General features: G+C 40.5%; 1 protein-coding gene across 1 annotated transcript in view; it reads right to left on the bottom strand.

Annotated features, from left to right (window-relative positions):
• Positions 1-14,178, bottom strand: part of CWF19L2 (CWF19 like cell cycle control factor 2) — a 94,471-nt gene extending 80,293 nt beyond the window's left edge. Inside the window, exons 1-5 of the mRNA XM_070425989.1 lie at positions 14,065-14,178; positions 12,040-12,150; positions 11,178-11,300; positions 7,892-8,002; positions 6,806-6,925 (exon numbers count right to left, since the gene is read on the bottom strand). Coding sequence (XP_070282090.1) covers positions 6,806-6,925; positions 7,892-8,002; positions 11,178-11,300; positions 12,040-12,150; positions 14,065-14,157 — 558 coding nt within the window. The 5' untranslated portion in view covers positions 14,158-14,178. The remainder of the gene's footprint in view (positions 1-6,805; positions 6,926-7,891; positions 8,003-11,177; positions 11,301-12,039; positions 12,151-14,064) is intronic.
• Between the last annotated feature and the right edge of the window lie 10,657 nt (positions 14,179-24,835).

The raw sequence follows: 24,835 nt of genomic DNA, 5'->3' as shown, positions 1-24,835 counted from the left end.
TGCAAGGCTGGTACAATATTTGTAAATCAATAAACGTGATACATTACATAAACAGATTGAAAGACAAAAATCACGTTTGCCCTAGCACCAGTGGTTCCAAACCGTCCTAATGCCTCGACCCTTTAATACAATTCCTCATGTTGTGGTGACCCCCAACCATAAAATTATTTTCATTGCTACTTCATAACTGTAATTTTGCTACTGTTATGAATCGTAATGTAAATATCAGAAATGCAGGATGTATTTTCATTGTTTGCGACCCACAGGTTGAGATCCGCTGCGCCTAACAGGTTAGGCTCGGTGGATAGAGCGTCGGCCTGCGGACTGAAGGGTCCCAGGTTCGATTTCAGCCAAGGACATATGCCTGGGTTGCAGTCTTGATCCCCAGTGGGGGGCATGCAGGAGACAGCCAGTCAATGATTCTCTCTCATCATTGATGTTTCTTTTCTCTCTCTTTCCCTCTTAATTCCTCTCTGAAATCAATAAAAATATATTTTTTAAAAATCACATGATCATATCAATAGACGCAGAGAAAGCATTCGACAAAATCCAACACCCATTTTGGATAAAAACTCTCAGCAAAGTGGAAATCGAGGGAGAATATCTCAATATGATAAAGGCTATAATGACAAACCTACAGCCAACATCATAATCAATGGGCAAAAATTAAAACCATTTCCCCTAAGAACAGGAACAAGATAGGGATGCCCATTCTCACCACTCCTGTTCGACACAGTATTGGAAATGCTAGCCACAGCAATCAGACAAGAAGAAGAAATAAAAGACATCCATGTTGGAAAAGAAGTAAAACTGTCATTTTTCAAGATGACATGATATTGTACATAGAAAACCCTAAAGAATCCATCAAAAAACTACTAGACTTAATAAATGAATTTGGCAATGTAGCAGGATACAAAATTAACACCCAGATATCTATGGCTTTTTTATACATCAATAATGAACTCACAGAAAGAGAAAGTAAAAAAACAATCCCAGCCCTAACTGGTTTAGCTAGTGGATAGAGCGCTGACCTGTGGACTAAAGGGTCCCAGGTTCGATTCCAGTCAAGGACATGTACCTTGGTTGCAGGCACATCCCCAGTAGGGAGTGTGCAGGAGGCAGCTGATCAATGTTTCTCTCTCATCGATGTTTCTAACTCTCTATCCCTCTCCCTTCCTCTCTGTAAAAAATCAATAAAATATATATTTTTAAAGAAAAAATCCCATTTACCATTGCAACAAAAAATTAAGATACCTAGGAATAAACTTAACTAAGGAAGTAGAAGACCTGAATACAGCTTGGAAAACTATAAGACGTTGAAAAAAGAGATAGAGGACATTAAACAAATGGAAGAATATACCATGTTCATGGATTGATAGAATCAACATTAAAATGTCCATACTACCCAAAGCAATCTATAGGTTCAATGCACTCCCCATTAAAATACCAACGGCATATTTCACAGACCTAGAACAAACTCTCCAAAAATTCATAGCCACAGCAATCCTGAGAAAGAAACAAAGTTGGAGGGATCACAATACCACATATCAAGTTATATTACAAAGCCACTGTTCTCAAAACTGCCTAGTACTGGCACAAGAACAGACATAAAGACAAATGGAATAAAACAGAGAACCGAGAAATAAACCCAAGCCATTATGCTCAATTAATATTTGACAAAGGAAGCAAGAACATACAATGGAGTCAAGACAGTCTCTTCAATAAATGATGTTGGGAAAAGTGGACAGACACCGGCAAAAAAAAAAAAAAAAAAAAAAATGAAACTTAAACCACCAACTTACACCATACACAAAAATAAACTCAAAATGGATAAAGGACTTAAACATAAGACAGAAAACCATAAAAAATTTTGAAGAATCCATAGGCAGCAAAATATCAGACATATGTCGTAGCAATATCTTTACCGATACAACTCCTAGGACAATGGAAACTGAGGAGAAAATAAACAAATGGGACTACACCAAAATAAAAAGCTTCTGCACAGCAAAAGAAACCATCAATAAAACAAAAAGAGAGCCCACTGCATGAGAGAACATATTTGCCAATGTTATATCCGATAAGGGTCTAACCTCCAAAATTTATAGGGAACTATACAACTTAACAAAAGGGAGATAAACAATCCAATCAGAAAATGGGCAAAGGACCGAAATAGACACTTTTTGAAAGTATACATACAGAAGACCAAGAGACCTATGAAAACATACTCAAAGTTACTAATCATCCGAGAAATGCAAATCAAAACAACAATGAGGTACCAACTCACATCTGTCAGAATGGCTATCATCAACAAATCAACAAACGACAAGTGCTGGTGAGAAACCCTAGTGCACTGATGGTGGGAATGCAGACTGGTGCAGCCACTGTGGAAAAAAGTATGGAGTTTCCTCAAAAATTTAAAAATGGGGAAACCATGATGGCGGCATAGGTTAACGCCAGAGTTTGCTGCCTCAAACAACCACTTCAAAAATACAACTAAAAGACGGAACGGACATCATCCAGAACCACAGGAAGGCTGGCTGAGTGGAAGTTCTACAACTAGGAGGAAAGAGAAAAGCATACCGAGACTCAGAGGAGGCGCAGCGCTGAAGTAAAATACTAAGGTGCGGAATGCATGCGGAGCTGGCTGGCGGCTGAGGGCGCGGTTGTCTGTTTCAATCAGGAGGGAGTCTCAGACTCTGAGCTCCAGATCCGGGCGAGTCTCTAGGGACCCAGACTCAAACGGGAGAAGCGGGACTATCTGGTTTCGGTCAGAACTCAAAGGCAGCTTTCTCTCCAAGGTTTGCAGCGGTTGCTGGGACTCTGAGAGGCAGAGCCCCTGGGGATGGGACTAAGAACAGCCAAAACTGCTCGCTCTGCCCGCCCTGTAGATCCCCTGGGACCCGCCCTGCCCAAGCCCTGCACAGAGGCATTTGCCGGATAGCCTCAGGCAAAGGCTAGATTAGCACCTCCCTAGGGGACAGAAGTTCTCCCACTGCAGACACAGCTGATTCTCACAGCCAGTTGGCCTGGAGGTCAAATCCACCCGAGTATTACCTACAACAATCAAGGCTTAACTACAACAAGACTGCGCACAAAGACCACTAGGGGGTGCACCAAGAAAGCGTAAAAAATGCGGAGACAAAGAAACAGGACACAAATGTCAGAACTGGAGGATATAGAGCTCAAAACTACACTTTTAAGGTCTTTCAATAATTTTCTATGAACTGCCGATAAACTTAATGAGATCTACAAGAAATCTAATGAGACCCTCGATGTTGTGATAAAGAACCAACTAGAAATTAAGCATTCACTGACTGAAATAAAGAATATTATACAGACTCCCAACAGCAGACCAGAGGAGCGCAAGAATCAAGTCAAAGATTTGAAATGCGAAGAAGCAAAAAACACCCAACCAGAAAAGCAAAATGAAAAAAGAACCCCAAAATACGAAGATAGTGTAAGGAGCCTCTGGGACAGCTTCAAGCGTACCAACCACAGAATTATAGGGGTGCCAGAAGATGAGAGAGAGCAAGATAGTGAAAACCTATTTGAAGAAATAATGACAGAAAACTTCCCCCACCTGGTGAAAGAGATAGACTTACAGGTCCAGGAAGCACAGAGAACCCCAAACAAAAGGAATCCAAAGAGGACCACACCAAGACACATCATAATTAAAATGCCAAGAGCAAAAGACAAAGAGAGAATCTTAAAAGCAGCAAGAGAAAGAAACTCAGTTACCTACAAGGGAATACCCATATGACTGTCAGCTGATTTCTCAACACAAACTTTGCAGGTCAGAAGGGAGTGGCAAGAAATATTCAAAGTGATGAATGCCAAGAACCTACAACCAAGATTACTTTATCCAGCAAAGCTATCATTCAGAATTGAAGGTCAGATAAAGAGCTTCACAGATAAGGAAAAGCTAAAGGAGTTCATCACCACCAAACCAGTATTATATGAAATGCTGAAAGGTATCCTTTAAGAAGAGGAAGAAGAAGAAAAAAGTAAAGATACAAATTATGAACAACAAATATGCATCTATCAACAAGTGAATCTAAGAATCAAGTGAATAAATAATCTGATGTACAGAATGAACTGGTGATTATAATAGAATCAGGGACATAGAAAGGGAATGGACTGACTAGTCTTGGGGGTGAAAGGGGTGTGGGAGATGCGGGAACAGACTGGACAAAAATCGTGCACCTATGGATGAGGACAGTGGGTGGGGAGTGAGGGCGGAGGGTGGGGTGGGAACTGGGAAGAGGGGAGTTATGGGGGGAAAAAGAGGAACAAATGTAATAATCTGAACAATAAATATTTAATATTTTTTTAAAAAGGTTTAAAAAAAATTTAAAAATGGAACTCCCATTTAATCCAGTAAACCCACTTCTAGGAATATATCCCAAGACCAGGAACACCAATCAGAAAGGATATATGCACCCATATGTTCATAGCAGCACCACTCACAATAGCTAAGATTTGGAAACAGCCTAAGTGCCCATCAGCAGATGAGTGGATTAAAAAGCGGCAGTACATCTACATGATGGAATACTATGCTGCTGTAAAAAAGAAAGAACTCTTACCATTCGCAACAGCATGGATGGACCTGGAGAGCATTATGTTAAGCGAAATAAGCTAGTTGGAGAAAGATAAGTATCACATGATCTCACTCATTTGTGGAATATGGGGAACAACATAAACTGATGAACAAAAAATAGATCCAGAGACAGACAAGCATCAAACAGACTGTCCAACCTCAGAGGGAAGGTGGGGGACCAGGGGGTAAGAGATCAATCAAAGAACTTGTATGCATGCATATAAGCATAACCCATGGACCCAGACAGTAAGGGAGTGAGAGCATGTGCTGGGGGATGGGAATGGCCAGGGAGAGGTCAATGGGGGGAAAAGGAGACATATGTAATACTTTAAACAATAAAGAATTTAAATTTAAACAAAAAAGAAAAGAAAGAATATATGAATCCCTATGTTCATAGCAGCCCAGTTTATAATAGCTAAGATCTGGAAACAGCCCAAGTGCCCAACAATAGACGAGTGGATAAAAAAGCTGTTGTGCCTTTATACCATGGAAGACTGTGCAGCAGTAAAAAAGAAGAATCTCTTACCCTTTGAGACAGCATGGACGGACCTGAAGAGTATTATGCTAAGTGAAATAAGTCAGTCAGAGAAAGACAAGTATCACATGATCACACTCATATGTAGAATCTACAAAATAAACTGATGAATGGAGTGAATCCAGAGACATGGGAGCATGTAACAGAGTGCGGAATCTCGGGGGGGAGGGGGGGCAATCAACCAAAGACCTTGTATGCATATCAGCATAACCCATGGACACAAACAATAGGGTGCTGAAGGCCTTGTGTGGGGGGCAGAGGCAGGCTGGAGGGGGTCAATGGGTTAAAAACAGGGACATATGTAATACTTTCAACAATAAAGAATTATTTTTAAAAAATAAGCACAACAAAAGTATTAGATTCTTAAGAAAGTGAAAGCACTTTTATTAAAAGTATTTCTAAGAAAATCTAATCACTATTAAATCTATTAAAGATATTCAAGAGTTTACTATGTTCTACTGTTTGATATGGAGAACAGGCCTGAATATCAGCAAAACATAAGACCACAAGTCAACAGAGACTAGCAAAGCAGACTGTCAATGTTCACAAGTAGCACAGCATTATTTCAGAAGCAAGTATGTAATACCAATGGGTAAGATCAACTTCCAAATTTTACACAGCTCCCCTTTCTTGCTCCACTATTCACTGATTATCCCCCTCTTTTTGTACTTTCCCTCTTACTTTTTGTACAGGAAGTCCCAACTCCTTCAAGTCTAACTCAGAGATAAAGACATTTTACAGAACTTAGTCAAAATATTCCAAAAACCCTTAGCTTCCAATATTCCTTATGAATAGCTGCTTAATTATCAGTCAATATAATTAACCACACCTACATTTTCAGAATTAAAATTAAACTGGAAAAAAATCACTGATCATATTGTATTATCACTCTTTCATATTTTTCCTTTATTAGTCCCTCTATGCTGCACCCAGAGTAAATTCTTAGACTCTTCTTTTTCACTAATTCTCTCTTCGGCTGTATTCCATAGGTTGTTAAACCATTTACTGACTTTCTGATTTCAACTGTAATAATCTTCATTTCTATAAGCTCTTATTGACTCTCAAATCTGTCTCCTAATCTTTCATTCATATTTTCTGTACTTGTTATTATGTAAAGCTCTTCAATATTCCAACAGATAAAGGTTTCTGCTGTTTAGTGTTTGAGATTAACTCTTATTCATGGACAATCCTTGTATTTTCATGTATTTTATGATTTTAGATTGTGAGCATACATTCTATAGAACTCATTTCTGGGAAATATATTATGTGTAAATTGACAGTGTGATACTCCTCCAGAAAGGACTGGTGGTTATTTCTGCCAAGCACTTCAAGGCACTACCAACCCAAGAATACTTTAAAATAAATTCTCACCTGAAAGGTTTTCAGACCACACAGGTAGCACAGTTCAAGACCGAAATCCTATGAATCCAGCCATAAATCAAACTCAATTATTACTCAACTAAATATGCCCAGATTTATCAATCTAGTATACTTTTAAATTTACTTCCTACAGGAAATTTATTTTAAAAGAACTTATAATTCACAGTTGTTCCCACTAATTTTTATAAAATACCACAAAAAAACAATATCTTACAAGTAAAACTGCATCCGTATAAATATTTTATCAGTTTATTGAGGCAAATTAGAAAGTTAAAGTATTTTAAGTATCTTACCTGTTCAAGTGCTTGGGTTTTTGCTTGCTCTATTTTCTTTTTTGTTTCTTTTTCAGCTTTGAGTGATGATGATGACACAGTTTTAACAGACATAAAATCAACAGTCATCCACTCATCCCTCTGTTAAAAAAAAAAGTCATTTCGATCTAAATTAATTAAAAGTTAATACTACACACTTAGTAGAAAGAGTAGGCACTTTGGAGGCAGTTGAACCTAGATTGAATCCTACATGACTATTTAACTTAAAGCAAGTTTCTTAGTCTCTCTAAGCCTTATTCTCTCCCCTGTAAAACAGAATAAAACCCCTACTTTTCAGGACTGCTTTAGGCATAAACAAGAGAACAAGTGTAAGGCATCCAGATCAGAGTCTGACACACAACAGACACACCAACATTAGTTCCTTTTCACCATTCTTTCTTCCCTGTGGCTGATGGTGTATAAATAGCATTTCTTCCTCAAGCAAATGAACAATAACCCAAAATCTGTGAACTAGCCAATTCTAAGTATTGCTATGAAAATTATGACATGAGAAGGAAAAGAAAACTGTGATGAAACTCTACTCACAGTAGAAAGGTCAGATAAAGAGAACAGTACAGGCCTCAAGTACACAGGAGAAAGTGCCCCTGCTCTATCAAGAACCAGAGGCAGGAAACTTTCTAGAGCAGTGATTCTCAACCTTCTGGCCCTTTAAACATACAGTTCCTCATGTTGTGACCCAACCATAAAATTATTTTCGTTGCTACTTCATAACTGTAATGTTGCTGTTATGAATCGTAATGTAAATATCTGATATGCAGGATGGTCTTAGGCGACCACTATGAAAGGGTCGTTCGCCAAAGGGGTCGCGACCCACAGGTTGAGAACCGCTGTTCTAGAGGACTCATAACAGAGATGAGCACTTACTTTCTCACAGGAGAAGGGGGGAGTCTTAAGGCTCAGCAAACAGCATTACTGCCAAAAGTATTTATAAAAGTATATGGTTTCCAAAGTCTAATTTTTCTACTTAATAAATTATAATCATCTTTCATTTAATACTAATCTATTCTTACAAGTTCACACTTCTTTGTTTAAAATCAGGTGGCTTACCCGAATACCTTGGTTGTCTTCTTTTTCTGACTTTTCACCTTTCAGTTTCCAGGCCTTTTCCTTGCCAGGAGTCTGGGGTGGAACAGCCTCAACCCACTCTTCTTCAGAGCTCTAAGAATATTTAGCATATAAGTAAATTTTCAAATGTCCATACTTTCATATGAAAATTGTGTGCTGTTAAATAGCAGAAATTCAGCTTCCTAGAGAAAATTCATATACTATAATTCCCCTTTGAACAATTACATTGAAAATTTGAAGAAAGAACATGTTAACTATTTAGGAATGTGCTCATGAAGCACCAATCAAATCACTTGTAAGTTCCTAGTAGTACATTAGTAATCCAAAGGAAAGCCAAACACAGAGATCAGAATGCTGGATAAAGAACTCACTTCAACACAGAACTGCAGTTCCTACCAGATCAAGTAGAACTAACATCTTTGCTTAACTAGAACAAAGGGAACAACACCCAACTAAATGAGTTTGCCTCAAAGTTTCAACTGTTGAGAGTTCTCTAGATCTAAAAATGCTCAGATCTCAGTTAACAGCTAGGCTGGAAAGCATTTTGCTTACTGAGTGTAAGTAACAGATTGTTAAATCAACTAAGTGGCATTTAGTCAACATAATCTAAGTGCTCAACAGGTTTTGGGGTTTGTTTTCAACAAATATATCCATCAACTCTTCCATGTTAAGTACCAGAATAAGTGTTTTACATATGTTATCATTTTGACTCCTTAAAACAACCCGACGTGAAATATTATTTTGGTTTTACAGATAAGAAATTAAATAACTTTCCCAGGTTACATGGCATCCAAATAGGAAAACCAAGACAGAAATGTAGGTCTGTCTGGCTCTAGAATCCATTCTTTAGAACTGTACAATTCAAGGGTAGGAAAGATCCTAGAAATCACCCACTGCAAACCGCTTGTTAGTGCACAGCAGAGAAACTCTGAGCCAACAAGGAAAAGTGGGTTTCCTGAATAAAACCAGTATTCCTTCATTCCACAAAGTTCCTAAAAATTACCTAACCAGAGAATGAAAAAATATGTCTTGGGAAAGGTAAAATCCACATGGTACAAACATATTTGTCTCTAGCATTTTAACTGCCAAATGTTTCCCAAAGCAGAGCAGATTTTATTAGTTTATTCATTCATTCACATATTGTTTTTGATTTAGAGAGAAACCACAGAACTACTTATTTATTTATTGATAGATAGATAGATAGAGTTACAATGTTTTAGGATAACCAATATAAATATATTTCTGGTCTACTCACATTCATACTGTTAAATCAATTTAGAAAGGCCTGGTTCTTACCACTTTGTGTTAGCCATTAAAAAGAGAATTTAACATAAACAAATTGGAAGACAAAAATCACATGATCAAATCAATTGACACTGAAAAAGCATTTGACAAATTACAACACCCGTTTTGCTTAAAAACTCTCAGCAAAGTTGGAATAGAGGAATCATACCTCAACATAATAAAGGCCATATATGACAAACTTACAGTTAACATCACACTCAATGGACAAAAACTAAAACCAATTTTTCTAAGAACAGGAAAAAGGCAGGGATGACTGCTTTCATCACTCTTCTTCAACACAGTACTAGAAGTCCTAGCCACAGCAATCAGACAAGAAAAAAAAAGCATCCAAATTGGAAAGAAGGAAGTAAAACTCTCACTAATCGCAGACGACGACATGATATTGTACATAGAAAACCCTAAAGACTCCATCAAAAAGCTGCTAGATTTAATAAATGAATTTGGCAACATAACAGGATACAAATTAACACCCAGAAATCGATGGCATTTTTATATACCAACTAGAGGCACAGTGCACAAAATTCGTGCACAGAGGGGATGTCCCCTCAGCCTGGCCTGCACCCTCTCCAATCCGGGACCCGTCAGGGGATGTCCAACTGCCTCTCGCAATCCGAGACCACTGGCTCCTAATCGCTCGCTTGCCTGCCTGCCTGCCTAATCACCCCTAACCACCTCTGCCTGCTTGCCTGATCACCCCTAACTGCTCCCCTGCTGACCTGATCAGCCCTAACCACCTCTGCCTTGCCCCACACCTGGGACCCTCCTCCGGCCGCTCACAGGCACCCAGGACCCAGGCTTCCCTCCCTCTGGCCGGCTGCAGGCACCCAGGCCAGCTTTGCCCAGGCTGGCCGCAGCCTCAGGCACTCGGGGACTGCGGGGCCGCTGGCTCCCGGGACCATGGGGCGGGCAGCTTGTCCCTCTTCCAGGCTGCAGCCCCAGCCGCTGGCGCCCGGGACCCGGGGCATCCGGCTTGTCTCTCTCCCAGGCCGCAGGCACAACCGCTGGCACTCGGGACAGTGGGGTGAGCGGCTTGTCCCTCTCCTGGGCCGCAGCCTGTCTGGTCCCCATTCCTCTCTCCCCAGTGTTGAGTGTCTGAGCTGTTATGGCGTGACGGCATGAAGGTGTGACGACCATTTGCATATTAGCTCTTTATTACATAGGCTATACTGGCTACTTGACAAAACTATTCAGTTGTATTTCTCACTATACAATGTACCTCATTCTCATGTAAGATAGGTTTTCATGAGCCAATTCTCACCTCAGTGTATACTGCCAAAAGTTTACTTTCTGAAATTACAAGAGGGCCAGACTTTGAAATATGGTGATTCACCTGAGTTTAACCTGTGAAGATCATTCCTAAGAGATCAATTATCTCTAATGATCTCTGTAAGCACAATATATCTCTTTCTTCCTGAAAACAAGTGTGAAGAGTTTGGCCTGCTTTTCTTTCCTTTGTGAGTCCTCTGTCATCCCAGAACTGGCTAGAGACAGAGTAGACCAAGCATTCTCTTTCTTTTGGCCCCAAAGAAAATATATAAACATATTCTACTTTAAAGACTTAAATATTAATTTCTATGAAAAAACAAATAGGGATAACAGACTCTCAATGCCTCGGAACTCCTTCCCTTAATTGTACAGTACTCCCCTGCTTCTCCTAGTTTTCCAACCACTTCTGCTGAGTGTCCTTTCTTGGCTCCTCAGTGCTGGTGTTCTTCTTTCTTTTCAGTTTCCCTGGGCAATTCATTTATTCTAATGGCTTTAATAGTAATGACTCCCAAACCTCATCTCCATCTTCTTACCTTTCTGTCTCCTGAACATTTCCAAGTAGATGTTTCCCAGGTATTTTCGTATCCTTACTAGTAGTATTTTTTTTAAGTTCTCATATATTTTAAGTTTCCATATATTATTTCTTTAGAGAAAATTCTCTCAAGTAGATGCCTGATTAGTTTTAGCATATACTTACTGATGAACTATCAGATGACTCATTGTTTTTTTCATACTTCTGTTCCTTGCTCTTTTTTTTCTTCTCTTTCTTTACTTTTTTTGAATGCTTGTCTTTTTTCTTCTTTTTCTTCACAGTATGTTCCTATAAATAATCATTTTGAAAAAGTAAGAAGGGAATTGAATTTTATCTTACCTTAAAAGGAAGTATTTTAAGGGGAAAAAATTCTATGTTCTAAAAAACTTTTAAGTTTTCAGAAAATGAGACAAAAAACATGACAAAATGAATAAAATATTCAAAGAAACCTTAACACGCTTCTATAATATATGCACTACTAATAAATCATAGGGCTGAGATATCGTATCAAAAATAAGTGAAGTTTTAATTTATTTGCAGATTCATTTCACAGACAGATATAATCAAATAAACATATATACGCAAACATATCTATGTATGTATGCATATGTATGCATATATCCTTCTATGGCCCCAAAGAATTTATAGAAGATTATTAGGCCATTTAAAATATAACAAGATGGCATAAATTAAAATTATGGAAAGAGAAAACAAGTATTGAGACAAAAAAAACAAACACACATGACAAAAGTTTAAAATGCATCAGCTTGCTACAAGAGGGTCAGAAATTTGAAGCTAAGCTTTCTATCAGCCAATTTAAGTAATAAAATCTGTCCAATGTCATAATGTCCAAAATATTAAAATATATTATTTCTGCCAGAGATAAAACTATTCTGTAATGCCCACTGTGTGATACTCATTCTGCAACTTTTGAAATAGTCTATAAAGCTGCTCCCCCAATATTAATTGCAAAAAAAAAAGTCAGACATGTAACAGGTTTACATCAAGTAAACCTGTTAGTATTCACCTGTGAGAAGTGTTCAATCCGCTCATTCACATCAGGTAGCATCCATGTATCCTCACCCCGAAGTCGTTTAAGTTCTTTACGCCTTTCTTCCTTCTCAAAATTGGCTTTAGCCTAAAATGATGTAGGGGAGGGGAGGGAGGGGGGAATTAACACTGAGTCAACTGCTTTTCATAAAAAAGTAAAACAAAATCTTCTCTCACTTTCATACATGTTCTCACGAATCAACTGTCCCTTGTCAGGAATTTGCTTCTACCAATATGTAGAAAAAATTTTAGTAAAAAAACTCTCTTTCCACATTACCAATCAAATTACCAATCTTTACTGAATTGAGCTACCAATCAAAGACAGAATCCTGGGACCTATTCTAGACCCTCCCTTTCCTTAAGCTCCCAACCTAAAGCCTGACTCACATCTCTTTCCCCTTCACCATCCAGGTGCTACTGCCTGAGACTTCTGTCGCTAAGTGACTGACCTCCCAACTTCTACCGTATCTGCAATGCCCATATGCCCATAACCCTCTACCCACAACCCCAAAGTACTTCAGGAAGAATCATCTTTCTAAAAACAAATGATCAGATTGCTAATTTTTATTCATCCTCAACAATAGTCAAATAAAGTAAGTTCTTCTTGGGAGGTTGTTCCTGCCCTTTGATTCGCTCCCCAAAGTCCAAAGCTGGGGACTTTCAACCTCTATGTATCTCTTCTATTATAAAATTTATCACAGCTTACAAACACTACTCCTTCCAAAAACTGCCTGAAATACCAGAGACAAGGCGGGGCGGGGGGGGGGGGGGGGGGGTCCCTCAGCCTGGCCTGCACCCTCTCCAATCTGGGACCCCTCGGGGGATGTCCAACTGCCGGTTTAGGACATCCCTCTCACAATCCGGGACTGCTGGTTCCTAACTGCTCACCTGCCTGCCTGCCTGATTGCCCCTAACCACTCTGCCTGCCAGCGTGATCAACCCCAACTGCCTCCCCCCCTTCCGGCCTGATCAACCCCAACTGCCCCCCCTTCTGGCCTGATCACCCCTAACTTCCCGCCCCTGCCAGCCTGCTCGCCCCTACCTGCCTCTGCCTCGCCCAGCCACCATGGCTTTATGGCTTTGTCCCGAAGGACGTAGGGAAGGTCTCCCGGTCTAATTAGCATATTACCCTCTTATTAGTATAGAATTTGTACATGTTACACATGCTGAAACCAAAGAACACTGGCCTTTCACTTGTCCAAGATTAACCATCCACTCTTCCCCCCCTTTCAAATCTGGCTGTGGTCATTAAGCCTTCTCTTCCTGTCTCCTCTACCTGCTCCTTCCCATCGGCACTGAAAGCCCTTTAAAACCTTCTATCTCCACACAAATAAAAATGAAAACCCTCACTTGTACTCTATGATGATCTCCCCTCCATTTTTCCCTTCATTGGCACACTTTTTACCCCTTTTCAGATCATTCAATACCATCCACTGCCTCCGTTCTCTCCATCTGAATGAGAAATACAGTGTTCCTCAACCTTTTTCGAGGAGCTAAGTTTTCTGGGTCTCCGCTGTCAACCCTCGCTCGGATCAGTAAGGGTATAGGACACGCCAGGAACTGATACCAACAGTGCGACAGCATGAAACGGTCAAACACAATTTACCCCAATGCGTCTCGCATGTGTTCCTGAAAATGGGAATGTTCGTTTCACAGCAGGAGCGAGGGCTGGGGCTGGGAAATGCGCCGGGGAGGCTGGTCCCTGGCAGCGGGGTCCCTGGCGCCAGGCACGTCCAGGAAGAACCATGGAAGAGGGAAGGACACTCAAGAGGACAGACACAGGGCTTCCCGGGGAGAACATGAGCAACCGGACCTGCCAGCGCTTCCAGGACACGGGAGATGCCCAAAGCTCGCGCGCGTCCCACAGGGAGAACCCCTTCGCCCAGATAGATGACAGTGAGGCGGTGAGAGGAGGTAGAGTGGGGGGCGGGCCAGGCCTCGCTCCCAGAGACCTCCATTCCCTCAGCTCCAGATGGTTCCAAAAGCCCCAAAACCCAAGTACCTGGCGCAACACCTCGGCCCTGGCGATCCGGGTCTGCTCCTTACGCTCTTCGATACTCTTCGCACTTTCAAACCGACCTCCGGCAGCCGCCATCGTTGTTGACGTCGTAAAGCTCGGAAGCCGTCGCAAAGGCTCGGTTTACGGCTGTCGTAATTTAATAAACAAGCAGGACTCCCTACCTGGGAAGGAACGGGCGTGCTCCGCCGAGAGCGCATGCGCGGGGCTGAGTGCGCCTGCGGTTCCGGCGGGTGCTCCAGCCCAGGTTCCCGGGGGCGCGGGACCACTGCACTGAGGAGCCGCCCTCCTTCGCTTCTTGGGGTCCCCAGACCAGGATTAATGTCACTGTGCTGCATGCACGATACCAGCAGCATTGCGACCTGTTTCCTCTTAAAATCACCGAGTAAGGTAGAAACTCACAGAGGTTCAGTCCGTACAACCCTCAACTTGTCCACAGAAGCGCCCTTTTGACCAAAGAACTTCCCCGGCTGGAGGAATGGGCAGCAGGGAGACTGGCGTGAGAGGTGGCCGGCAGGCCAGGCACAATTACAGTAGGGCCTTGACTTACGAGTTTAATTCGTTCCGTGACGGAGCTCGTAACTCAAATTACTCGTATGTCAAATCAAAAAGTGAACGAGTGAGACACGTGATGCTGGGCTGATGTTGTGGCGTTCACTGTGACATTAGCTGCGCCAGCTAGCGGTGGGGTATCTGAAGCTGGCTCGTAACCCGAGTTTTAGCTCACAACTCAAAGCAAAAAATCGGCGGAGAGAGGGCTCCTATCTCGAAAAGCTCGTTAGTCGGGACACTCGTAAGTTAAGGCCCCACTGTACTTGGAAGATTCGCTATTTTGCTTTGGTGGCTTCCCCACAACACACACACGCCATATGAGAAAGTCATGTGAACTTTGCATTGCGTTCTTTAATTTATCGCTGCTTATTTAAACTATTTAAACCGTTATAAGTTTTACACTATTCTTTTCCTCTGACCTCATATTATTTGCTCACACTTATTCATCCAGCATTTTTCATTACAGTGTGCATGACCTATTTATTTGTGTAGTATTCATGGTTTTATGTTCGTGTCTCCCAAACTTTAAGTTGCATTACGAAGGCATTCTGAAATATTGACCAAGGGCTTTGAGATTATATTTATAATCGTAAAGGTAAAGAAGGCTGGAGAATAATTATAAAGTAGATACTTTAAAGATATTACAAATATAAAGATAATCCAGATTAGGTAAATATACTTTTTTTTCCAGGTTTTATAAAATTGAATTTGTGTTTACGAAAAACTTTCTCAGGAGTTTCTGCCTCACTAATCTATGGCAATCTTAACTTTGAACATGTAATCTTTGTTTGTTTGATATATAAAATAAGAATGTACTCATTTTTGTTATAGAAAAGTGAATTTTAATTTACTAGTTGACCTTGGAATATTTAATCCACTAACCACATTGACTGATTTTTATCATAACTCAAATGATATTAAAAATCTTTTTCAGGTTTTGGGGGGTTTCAGAAAAATATCTGTTCCCCCTTGCATCAATTATTATGAGGCAAACAAAAATAAATGGCAATTATGGCACAATATGCAAAATTATATGACAAAAACTTTTAAATCCTACTCAAGGCAAAAAGACTAGAACAAATGAAGACATATACCATGTGCTTGAAGAAGGCTCAACATCATAAAAAAAATCAATTGCCCATAAATCAATTTCTAAATATAATGCAATACCAATAAAAATACCAACAAAAAAATGTTGGGGTCAGGGAGTGGAACTAGACAGGTTGACAAGAAAAATGGGGGAACAGCACGTTGTTTTGACTAGTTTGCATGTGGCCACACCTGATAGAAATCCATGGTTTAATTACATGAGGGGTATTGTAATAAAGAACCTGCAGGTAGCTGGTTCAGGTTTGTTGCAGAGAAAGATAAATATCACATGATCTCACTCATATGTGGGGTATAATGATCAACATAATTTGATGAACAAGAATAGATTTATAGACAAATGGTAGGGGGGGTTAGAGAGCAACCAAGGGACTTGTATGCAGGCATATTAGCATAATCAATGGACACAGACACTGGGGTGGTGGTGGCATCCCCGGGGTGGGAATGGCTGGGGTGGGGGGGGAGGTCATTTGGGGAAAAAGAAGACATATGTAAAACTTTAGACAATAAAAAATAAATAAACAACTTTAAAAAAAGAAAAAAGAGATAAAGGAATATATAAACAAGTGGAAGAATATACCATATTCATGGATTGGTAGAATCAACTTTATTAAAATCTCCATACTGTCCAAAGCAATCTACAGATTTAATGCAATTCATATTAAAATACCAATGGCATATTTCAAAGATCTAAAACAAATACTCCAAAAATTTATATGCAACCAAAAAAGACCATGAATAGCTGCAGCAATTTTGAGAAAAAAGAACAAACTTGGAGGGATCACAGTACCAGATAACAAGTTATACTACAAAGCCACTGTAGTCAAAACATCCTGGTACTGGCACAAAAAGGCATATAGATCAATGGAATAGAACAGAGACCCCAGAAATTGACCCAAGCCATTATACTCAATTAATATTTGACAAAGGAGGCAAGAGCATACAATGGAGTCAAGATAGTCTCTTCAACAAATGGTGTTGGGAAAAATTGGACAGATGCATGCAAAAAAAATGAAACTAGACCACCAACTTACTTCATACACAAGAATAAACTCAAAATGGATAAAAGTCTTAAATGTAAGATGTGAAACCATAAAAATCCTAGAAGAAACCATAAGCAGCAAAATCTCAGACATCTCTTGTAGCAATATGTTTACTGATATATCTCCTAGGGCAAGGGAAAATAAATAAATGGGACTGCATCAAAATTAAAAGCTTCTACACAGCAAAAGAAACCATCAAGAAAATGAAAAGGGAACCCACTGTATGAAAGAACATATTTGGCAATGATACATCTGATAAAGGGTTAATATCCTAAATGTATAGGAACTCATACAATTTTAAAAAAGGAAGACAAACAATCCAATTTCAAAAGGGGCAAAGGACCTAAATAGACATTTCTCCAAAGTGGACATACAGATATCCAAGAGACATGAAAAAATGCCAAAGTCACTGATCATCAAAGAGATGCAAATTAAAATGACAATGAGGTATCACCCCACTCACATCAAATGGCTATGATCAACAAATCAACAAATGACAAGTGCTGGAAAGGATGTGGAGAAAAGGGAACCCTAGTACACTGCTGCTGGGAATGCAAACTGATACAGCCACTGTGGAAAACAATGTGGAAAAAAAATTAAAAATGGAACTGGCATTTGACCTAGTGGTCACACTTCTGGGAATATGTCCTAAGAAACCTGAAACACCAATCAGAAAGAATGTATTCACTCCTATGTTCATAGCAGCATAATTTATAATAGCTAAGATCTGGAAGCTGCCCAAGTGCCCACCAGCAGATGAATGGATAAAAAAGCTGTGATACATTTACACTGTGGAATCCTATGCAGCAGTAAAAACTATGGATCTCTTACCCTTTGAGACAGCATGGAGGGACCTGGAGAGTATCATGCTAAGTGAAATAAACAAGTCAGAGAAAGACAAGTATCACATGATCTCACTCATATGTGGAATCTAATGACCAAATTTAAACTGATGAACAAAATAGATCCAGAGACATAGAAGCATGGAACAGACTGATGAATCTCAGAGGGAAGGTGCGGGTGGGTGGATGGGTGGGTGGGAAAAGATCAACCAAAGAACTTGTATGTATATATGCATAAACCATGGACACAGACAATAGGGTGGTGAAAGCCTGGGGCTGGCTAGAAGGAGTCAGTGGGGGAGGGGAGAAGGTGACATATGTAATACTTTCAATACTAAATATTTTTTAAAAATACCCTCAGGTGAGGCTAAATAAATAAATAAATAAGAGGATATTGGAAGCACTTTGTGTACTAAGGAATCAGGTGACCGCTGTTTCACAGAGCATCTGGTGGTTCTGGTTGAGTCTAGCCCAGTGGATGCTCTCCGTTCACATCCCACTCTGTGTGGTCTATCTGCATGACTAGTCCTCTCCTGTCTCCAGTTTTCCCTCCATTGGGGTACAACTGGGGCTGGATTGTAAGGCTAAAACCTGGTCCTGCGCCCCAGCTCAGTTGGAAGGGAGCTTTGGAATCTCCCCCACCTTGACAGCTTCTTTCCTGGAGCGAGGCCCTGCTTTTGTTATCTCTCACACTATTTTGAAAGGACCTCCCAACCTATAGGATTCTGATTCCTCCCAGATTACTACGAAGCCCCGTGTTCCCCTTGGCCTGAATCCCTTGGATAGTAACACCTGCCCTAACCAGAGCAGAATTGGTTAAACTTCCTTGATCTTGACAGTAGTGTTGTTTCTTCATGGAGGTAGCCATATCCTCTGCCCCTGTTAGTGTCTCCCAGCTCTTGCTAGCATTTGACTTGCACTCCCCATTCAATAGAAACACTGATATGTTGTGTGGCAAGGGGTCAAGATAATTGATCTGCCCGGCCAGAATGGTTCAGTGGGTTGAGCGTCATCCTGTGCACCAAAAGGTTGCAAGCTCGGTTCCTGGTCAGAGTACATACCTGGGTTGTGGGTTCAATCCCCAGTTGGGAAATGTAAGGAAGGGAACCAATTGGTGTTTTTCTCTCACATCTGTGTTTCTCTCTTTTTCTATCTCTGTTCCATTCTCTAAGCATGTCCTGGGGTGAAGATTAACATGAAGTAAATATATAAAAAAAAATTTAAAACAAAAAGATAATTGATTCCTCCCATCTCATTAGGTTTGAGACCCCACTGTTTTGCCAGTTGAGGCTTTCACTGGTTCGGGACTTGGGATGGCTGATTTTTAGTTCTCTAAGCAAGGAAAGTAGGGAATAGCAAACTATGAATTTCTGTTTTCAGATGCAGAAAGTTCACTGTGTTTTAAGTAGCAATCAACTCAATTATCCATAGTAGTGGAAGGGAGTAATGACATATTTCTATGCAGCATTGTCCTAAATCACCTATGCTTCGGAGCACAATTATTTTTCCCAGCAGATTTACTTTGCTAGTTATGCTGTGCCTGTAATTTTATTAAAATGAGTCTGCTTTCCCTGAGCACTGTGCCTTATAATCATAGGAGGAGGCATCACAAAAGACTGTTTGGTGGCAGGAGCCAGATGTTTTGATTAGCTGCTTACTATAGAAAAATCCCATGCATCTGTTAAAGAGCCAGTCATTGTGAGCTTACACATCAGGTAACAAGATCTTGCTGAGATTAGGGTGGAAGTGGGGTATAATTTGGAGTGAGGCATTAAACATGCAGGTAGTTATGGTAACCAAACACTAATAGAACAACCTAGACAAAAAGGGAAAAATTCGAGAATACATTTATTCAATTACAGCACGATGCAATGTTCACATGTTTCAGAGCCATGGTTGTGTACTTCATAGTAAAAATAATTTTATACTAAAATAGTTAATCAAAACTTTGAGAGAGGATGGAGAGTGAGGATGAAGACAGGGAGAGGGAGAAGAAAAGCTCACATTTGCCGAGTGTGTTGTCCATGCCAAGAACTGTTCTAAGCAACTTACATGCCATAGTTCTTCCGGTCAGTCCTTGCAATAACCCTATAAAAAGGCACTACTGTTATTCTCATTTTACAGACGGGCAATACAGAGCAGTTAAGTTATATAAGAGCCCCAGGCAATCTGATTTCAACAATATCATTACCCACGTTTTATTTTCTACTGCCCTTCCCAATAGAAAGCAGTGATGTTAAGTGTAACTTTAATAGAACATCAAAGAAAAAAACATTTCTTGCACTGATTAAGCCCTTTTAATCTTGGATAAAGATGATTTGGGGAGTTAAATGGAAAGTAGGGGTAGATAGTTCAAAACATATTTATATTTCTACATCTACATCCACTTTAGTCCAATCTTGATTATTTACAACAATAGGGCAAAGCATGTTATGGTTTTTAAAAGTGTCCCTGCTTGGGGCTGAGGCGAACTACATCTGAGCAAAAATCATATGCTAGAAAGTGAACAGTCTATGGGAGCCTAGAAAAGGAAAAAGCTAAGAGCAAGCACTGGCCACATTCTCGAAGAGGGAAGCACCGAGAAGACTTTGACAGGCCAATCACCAGAGAGACGTGATCTGTTGTTTTGTCCATTCTTATCACAGAGTAAAAAGTATAGACCTCAAAACTCTTCAATTATCTGTGCTAGGATTCCCAGGCTGCCACATGACACAAATCCAGGGGACATCATTTGCATTTTATTCTATGGTTTCTACAGAACCCTTTGTTAAAGTTTAGTCTCTGGAAAGAAATGTCTTCCATTATATAGGGACCAAAGGGACTTGATCACTGTCTTACGACCTTGGGCACTGAGCTCCTGATCAACTCTGGCCTCCCTATCAAAATTCAGTCTCTGGACCTGCAAACCTGAAGCCAAAGCCTAGGCTATGGTCACCACCAGCATACCTTCCACCTCTTGTAGGAGGCCCTGAGTGGCAGCAAGTCTCCTCATTGTTCTGAAACTGCAACAACTGTTATAATTGTCTACTTTATATTAGGTTATATTAATTGAGTGCCATTTATCAGGTGCTAAATGTCTCACAAAGTAAACATGATCATTCCCCAGGCAGTTTGTAATTTAAAGGGGCAACTCTCCAAAGCTATCAATGGTGGCATACAGAGCCATATGCTAGGAGGGTTAGGCTGCAGAGGTTTGAGTGCTACCACTTCACTATGGCTTCTGCTTATTTCCTCAAATTCTAGCTAATGTTTCATCATGACTTATCATCTTGAAGGAACACCCAAAGGTCTGCATTATTTTCCTTTCACCTAAGTTATTCTGGGGCTATTTCCCACAGACCACAAAAACCTGTACATTCCAGTGTCAGTGTATGTCTAGAAATAAGTAGAATAAATGTAAGAAGAACAATCATATCAGTAGGAAGCCCCATCCCATTTGCTAGGTTATAGCACATTTTCCCTTCAAAGTGCCTCAGCTCACATGAAGTGGTTACGGTGCACATGCAGAGCTCATGCTGCAGCTGACAAATTGCATTCATGAATCAGTGCCCTTGGAAAAGCTAGCATTTACCAAAGGAGGGAGGATGTGAAAAGCACATCACGGCATGGTGTAGAATACCAATGCCTTTTTACATATTTCATCCCTCAAGCCAGAATTCCAGAGAAGTGCTCCTGGGACTGGGACAGCCTGCTTTATTGTACCTTTTCACTTAAGGTTGAAATTTCCTATACCAGCACTGTCCAATAGAACTTTTTGCAAAGATGTAAATGTTCCATATCTGCATTTTCCAAAATGGTAGCCAAAGCTACATGTGGCTGCCAAGCACTTGCATGCGACTGGTCCAACTGAGAAACTGAATTTTAAATCATCATCTTCTTTTTTTTGTTTTGTTTTGTTAATCCTCACCCAAGGATATTTTTCCATTGATATTTAGAGAGAGTGGAAAGGAGGAGGAGAGACAGAGAGAAACACCGATGTGAGAGAGACACATCGATTGGTTGCCTCCCGCATGTGCCCTTACCAGGGCAGGGAATCAAGCCACAACCAGTAAGTGCACTTGACTGGAATCGAACCCAGAACCCTTCAGTCCACAGACTGACGCTCTATCCACTGAACCAAACCAGCTAGGGCTTATTTCATTTTAATTAATTGAAATTTTAGTAGCCACATGTGGTTAAGTGGCTATTAACCATATTGGACAATGCCGCTCTGAAAGAAATAGGACTTCAAAAAATTACCTGTGTTAGAAAACCACTGGAAAGCTCCCTGCCTGCCTCCACAGCACTCGCATTGAAGAATAATGACCTCACTCATGGTGATCAGGAGGGGTGGGGGGGGGGAGGGGAGGGTGACAATAGCTTGCAATTTCTTTCTGTCATTCAGTGAACTGTAGGAGCCCAGCAGCAGCCAAACACCTCGGTATGTTTATGACCCATGGATACTGCTTCATAAACAAAAGCTTGGCTTACATCAAACAGGTCTTCTAAATGTGATTATACTTACAGATTGGGTTTACCAACAGTTGGACACCATAATACAAAATACTCAGACAAAATTACTTTTTAGCACATGTCAAAGTTTTACTCAACCCATTAATGAAAGAACCAGCAGGAGGACAAGATCACTGCTTGCAGAAGCATGTGAACACTGAAATTTTAGTCTGTTAGGCAAGAAATGCTGAAATAAGATTGCTAAATTAGATACAAAACTGGTTATTTTCCTATGGGGCAATAAAATTCACTTCTCTATCTGACCCAAGAAGGAAGAAGAGCACAGGTGGAAATGAGGAAGGGAGGGTGGCACCTCAAACTGTGGAGTAACTAACACTGGATTTATCTTTCTAGGCACCCAACGTCTCTTTCAAATATCTGGACTTCTTTCATAGCAGTGGTTCTCAACCTTCTGGCCCTTTAAATACAGTTCCTCATGTTGTGACCCAACCATAAAATTATTTTCGTTGCTACTTCATAACTGTAATGTTGCTACTGTTATGAATTGTAATGTAAATATCTGATTTGCAGGATGGTTTTAGGCGACCCCCGTGAAAGGGTTGTTCGACCGCCAAAGGGGTCGTGACCCACAGGTTGAGAACCGCTGTTTCAGAGGATTTTTCATAACCATTCCTTTCTTTTCCTTCCCATTGCTACCCAGCCACTTTAGTTTCTTATCATTTCATTGTCAAAGGCAGTTAATCAAACAAGTTTCTGTGCTGTTTAAGATTCAGGAATGCTTCTGAAATCACCTTTTATCTCTACTGTGATAAATTGTTCATTGAACACCACAAAGACCATGGATGGAACTCAGAATCATGAATACCCTGCCCCTTTAAGAAAAGCTTAGTAAGTTTTTACAATTAAAAAATCAACTAATACACTTAAAATTCACCTTTAATTTTCAAATTTATTGTTGTTTTCTGAAGTATAATTATCTGAACAACGTGTAAGAAGCATTTGAAACAAAAGGTGCCAAAGATCGTCAATCTGTTAGAAGGAAGGGAGGCGGGACACCAGTAAGCCTCCAATTTCTGAGACTAAAAATAATGATCTTCTTTTCTTTGTAAGTTAGGTGGTTACAGATCAATACAGCGAAAATGTGAAGCATGCATGAGGAGCAAATAATTTGGTATCAATGGAGCCCTGGGTGTGAGGTGGGAGCAGAGAAGTTTGAGGAGAGAGAACTAGCAGACAACAGTTTGAAAGAGTCACACTTCTAAGGAGTTTGGATTTCATTGCTGAAAGTCACGGATGAAATTCAGTTAAGGAGACCAATTTGCAAGTTTCATGAAACTCATTTTGGTAGCAGTGCAGACAATCAGAATCTCAGAGGGAAGGCGTGGGTGGGAAGAGATGAACTAAAGAACTTGTGTGCATAGATGCATAACCCTGAACACAGACAATAGGGTGGTGAAGGTCTGGGGCAGCAGGTGAGGGTGGGCTAGAAGGGGTCAATGGGGATAAAGAGGGACATATGTAATACTTTGAACAATAAAGATTTCAAAGAGAAAAAAGAAAATCAGAGGTGAGGCTTAAGACAGGGGTGAAGAAATCAATACGTGAAACGTTTAGAAGCAGTAATCAGCAGGACTTGTAGACCTAAAATATAAGAAATGATTGAGCACGGCACGAAGCAGATCATTCACCGTGATAAATTCCGAGGTGCGGGCTGTATGTTGTATGGAGTTCAGGGCAGGGGATAATTGTAAGAGCTGGAGAAGCTGGGAAGATTTTTGAATACCTAGTTATGAAGTTGTGCCTTCTGTGAGTGCTTGAGAGGTTGCTGCTTCCTAAGTAAATCAGTTTCAGTGTGAAAGAATTGAGCTTTTCATCCAAGTACAGATCGAGAATTCAAAATCTGGCTTGCTCCTCATTATTTAAAAAGCTAAGTAATTAAGTATTTCGAGCTACTCAAAGACTACAGTATTTAGCTAGAGTAATCTATGAACAAGTAAAACGAGTTGGAAATGTATGTTGGTAGTTAATCCAGCTACAAACCAGGTACCAGGGGATGGGTTATTTGCCCAAAGAATTCAACCACACCTAAACCAGTAGTGGCTGCGGGGAATCTGAGTGCGGTAAGGAAGACCATGGACGTTCTGCTCAAGGTCTCAAGAACGTGGAACACTGGCTTAGATATGGAGACTGTGCATGGCTTTGTGAACAGGAATTAATTCATCCAGAAGCATTATTGCCGGTTATCAAGGTCCCGAGGCTGCAGGAATATGACTAGCCACCTTTCTGGAGAACTGATGAGATGTTGAGCTCAGCAAGAGGACCCATGAAATTACTGCCCGCAGCAGTGTAGCAACATTTCTCTTTTTGAAAGAATGATGAAACCACAGCTCTACAGATAAATGAAAAGCGGCCTACGGAGAGGACTATCAGATGTGTTTACGTCACGTCTTCCTTTTTTAAGCAGCGCTAATGCTTTGGCACTGCAGTGCTCATGGTTATGCATTCCTATGTACAGCTCCGAGAGCTCCAATTTTCTAAGCAGTCTGTCTGTCACTGTGCACATCTGCTGTTTGGCGGCAGTACAGTGGAACCCATCAGTAGTGATGTACGGTTATGACGTGTTGACGTTTCCATTATAAACTTTAATTTTGAACTGTTTATGCAAAATGACTGGATTTATATTGCACTGGGCTCAGAGCTGACAGAATTTCAACCACCATTTGTGAGTTTTTATTTAGATTCATTATGTATGCCAGAATC

This window comes from Myotis yumanensis, unplaced genomic scaffold, assembly GCF_028538775.1.
Source record: "Myotis yumanensis isolate MYYU_CA2020_CCGP unplaced genomic scaffold, mMyoYum1.0.hap1 SCAF_10, whole genome shotgun sequence".
In the NCBI taxonomy this organism is placed as follows: Eukaryota; Metazoa; Chordata; class Mammalia; order Chiroptera; family Vespertilionidae; genus Myotis; species Myotis yumanensis.
The sequence above is the reverse complement of the archived record's forward strand: the minus strand, read 5'-3'. Positions and strand labels throughout refer to the sequence as shown.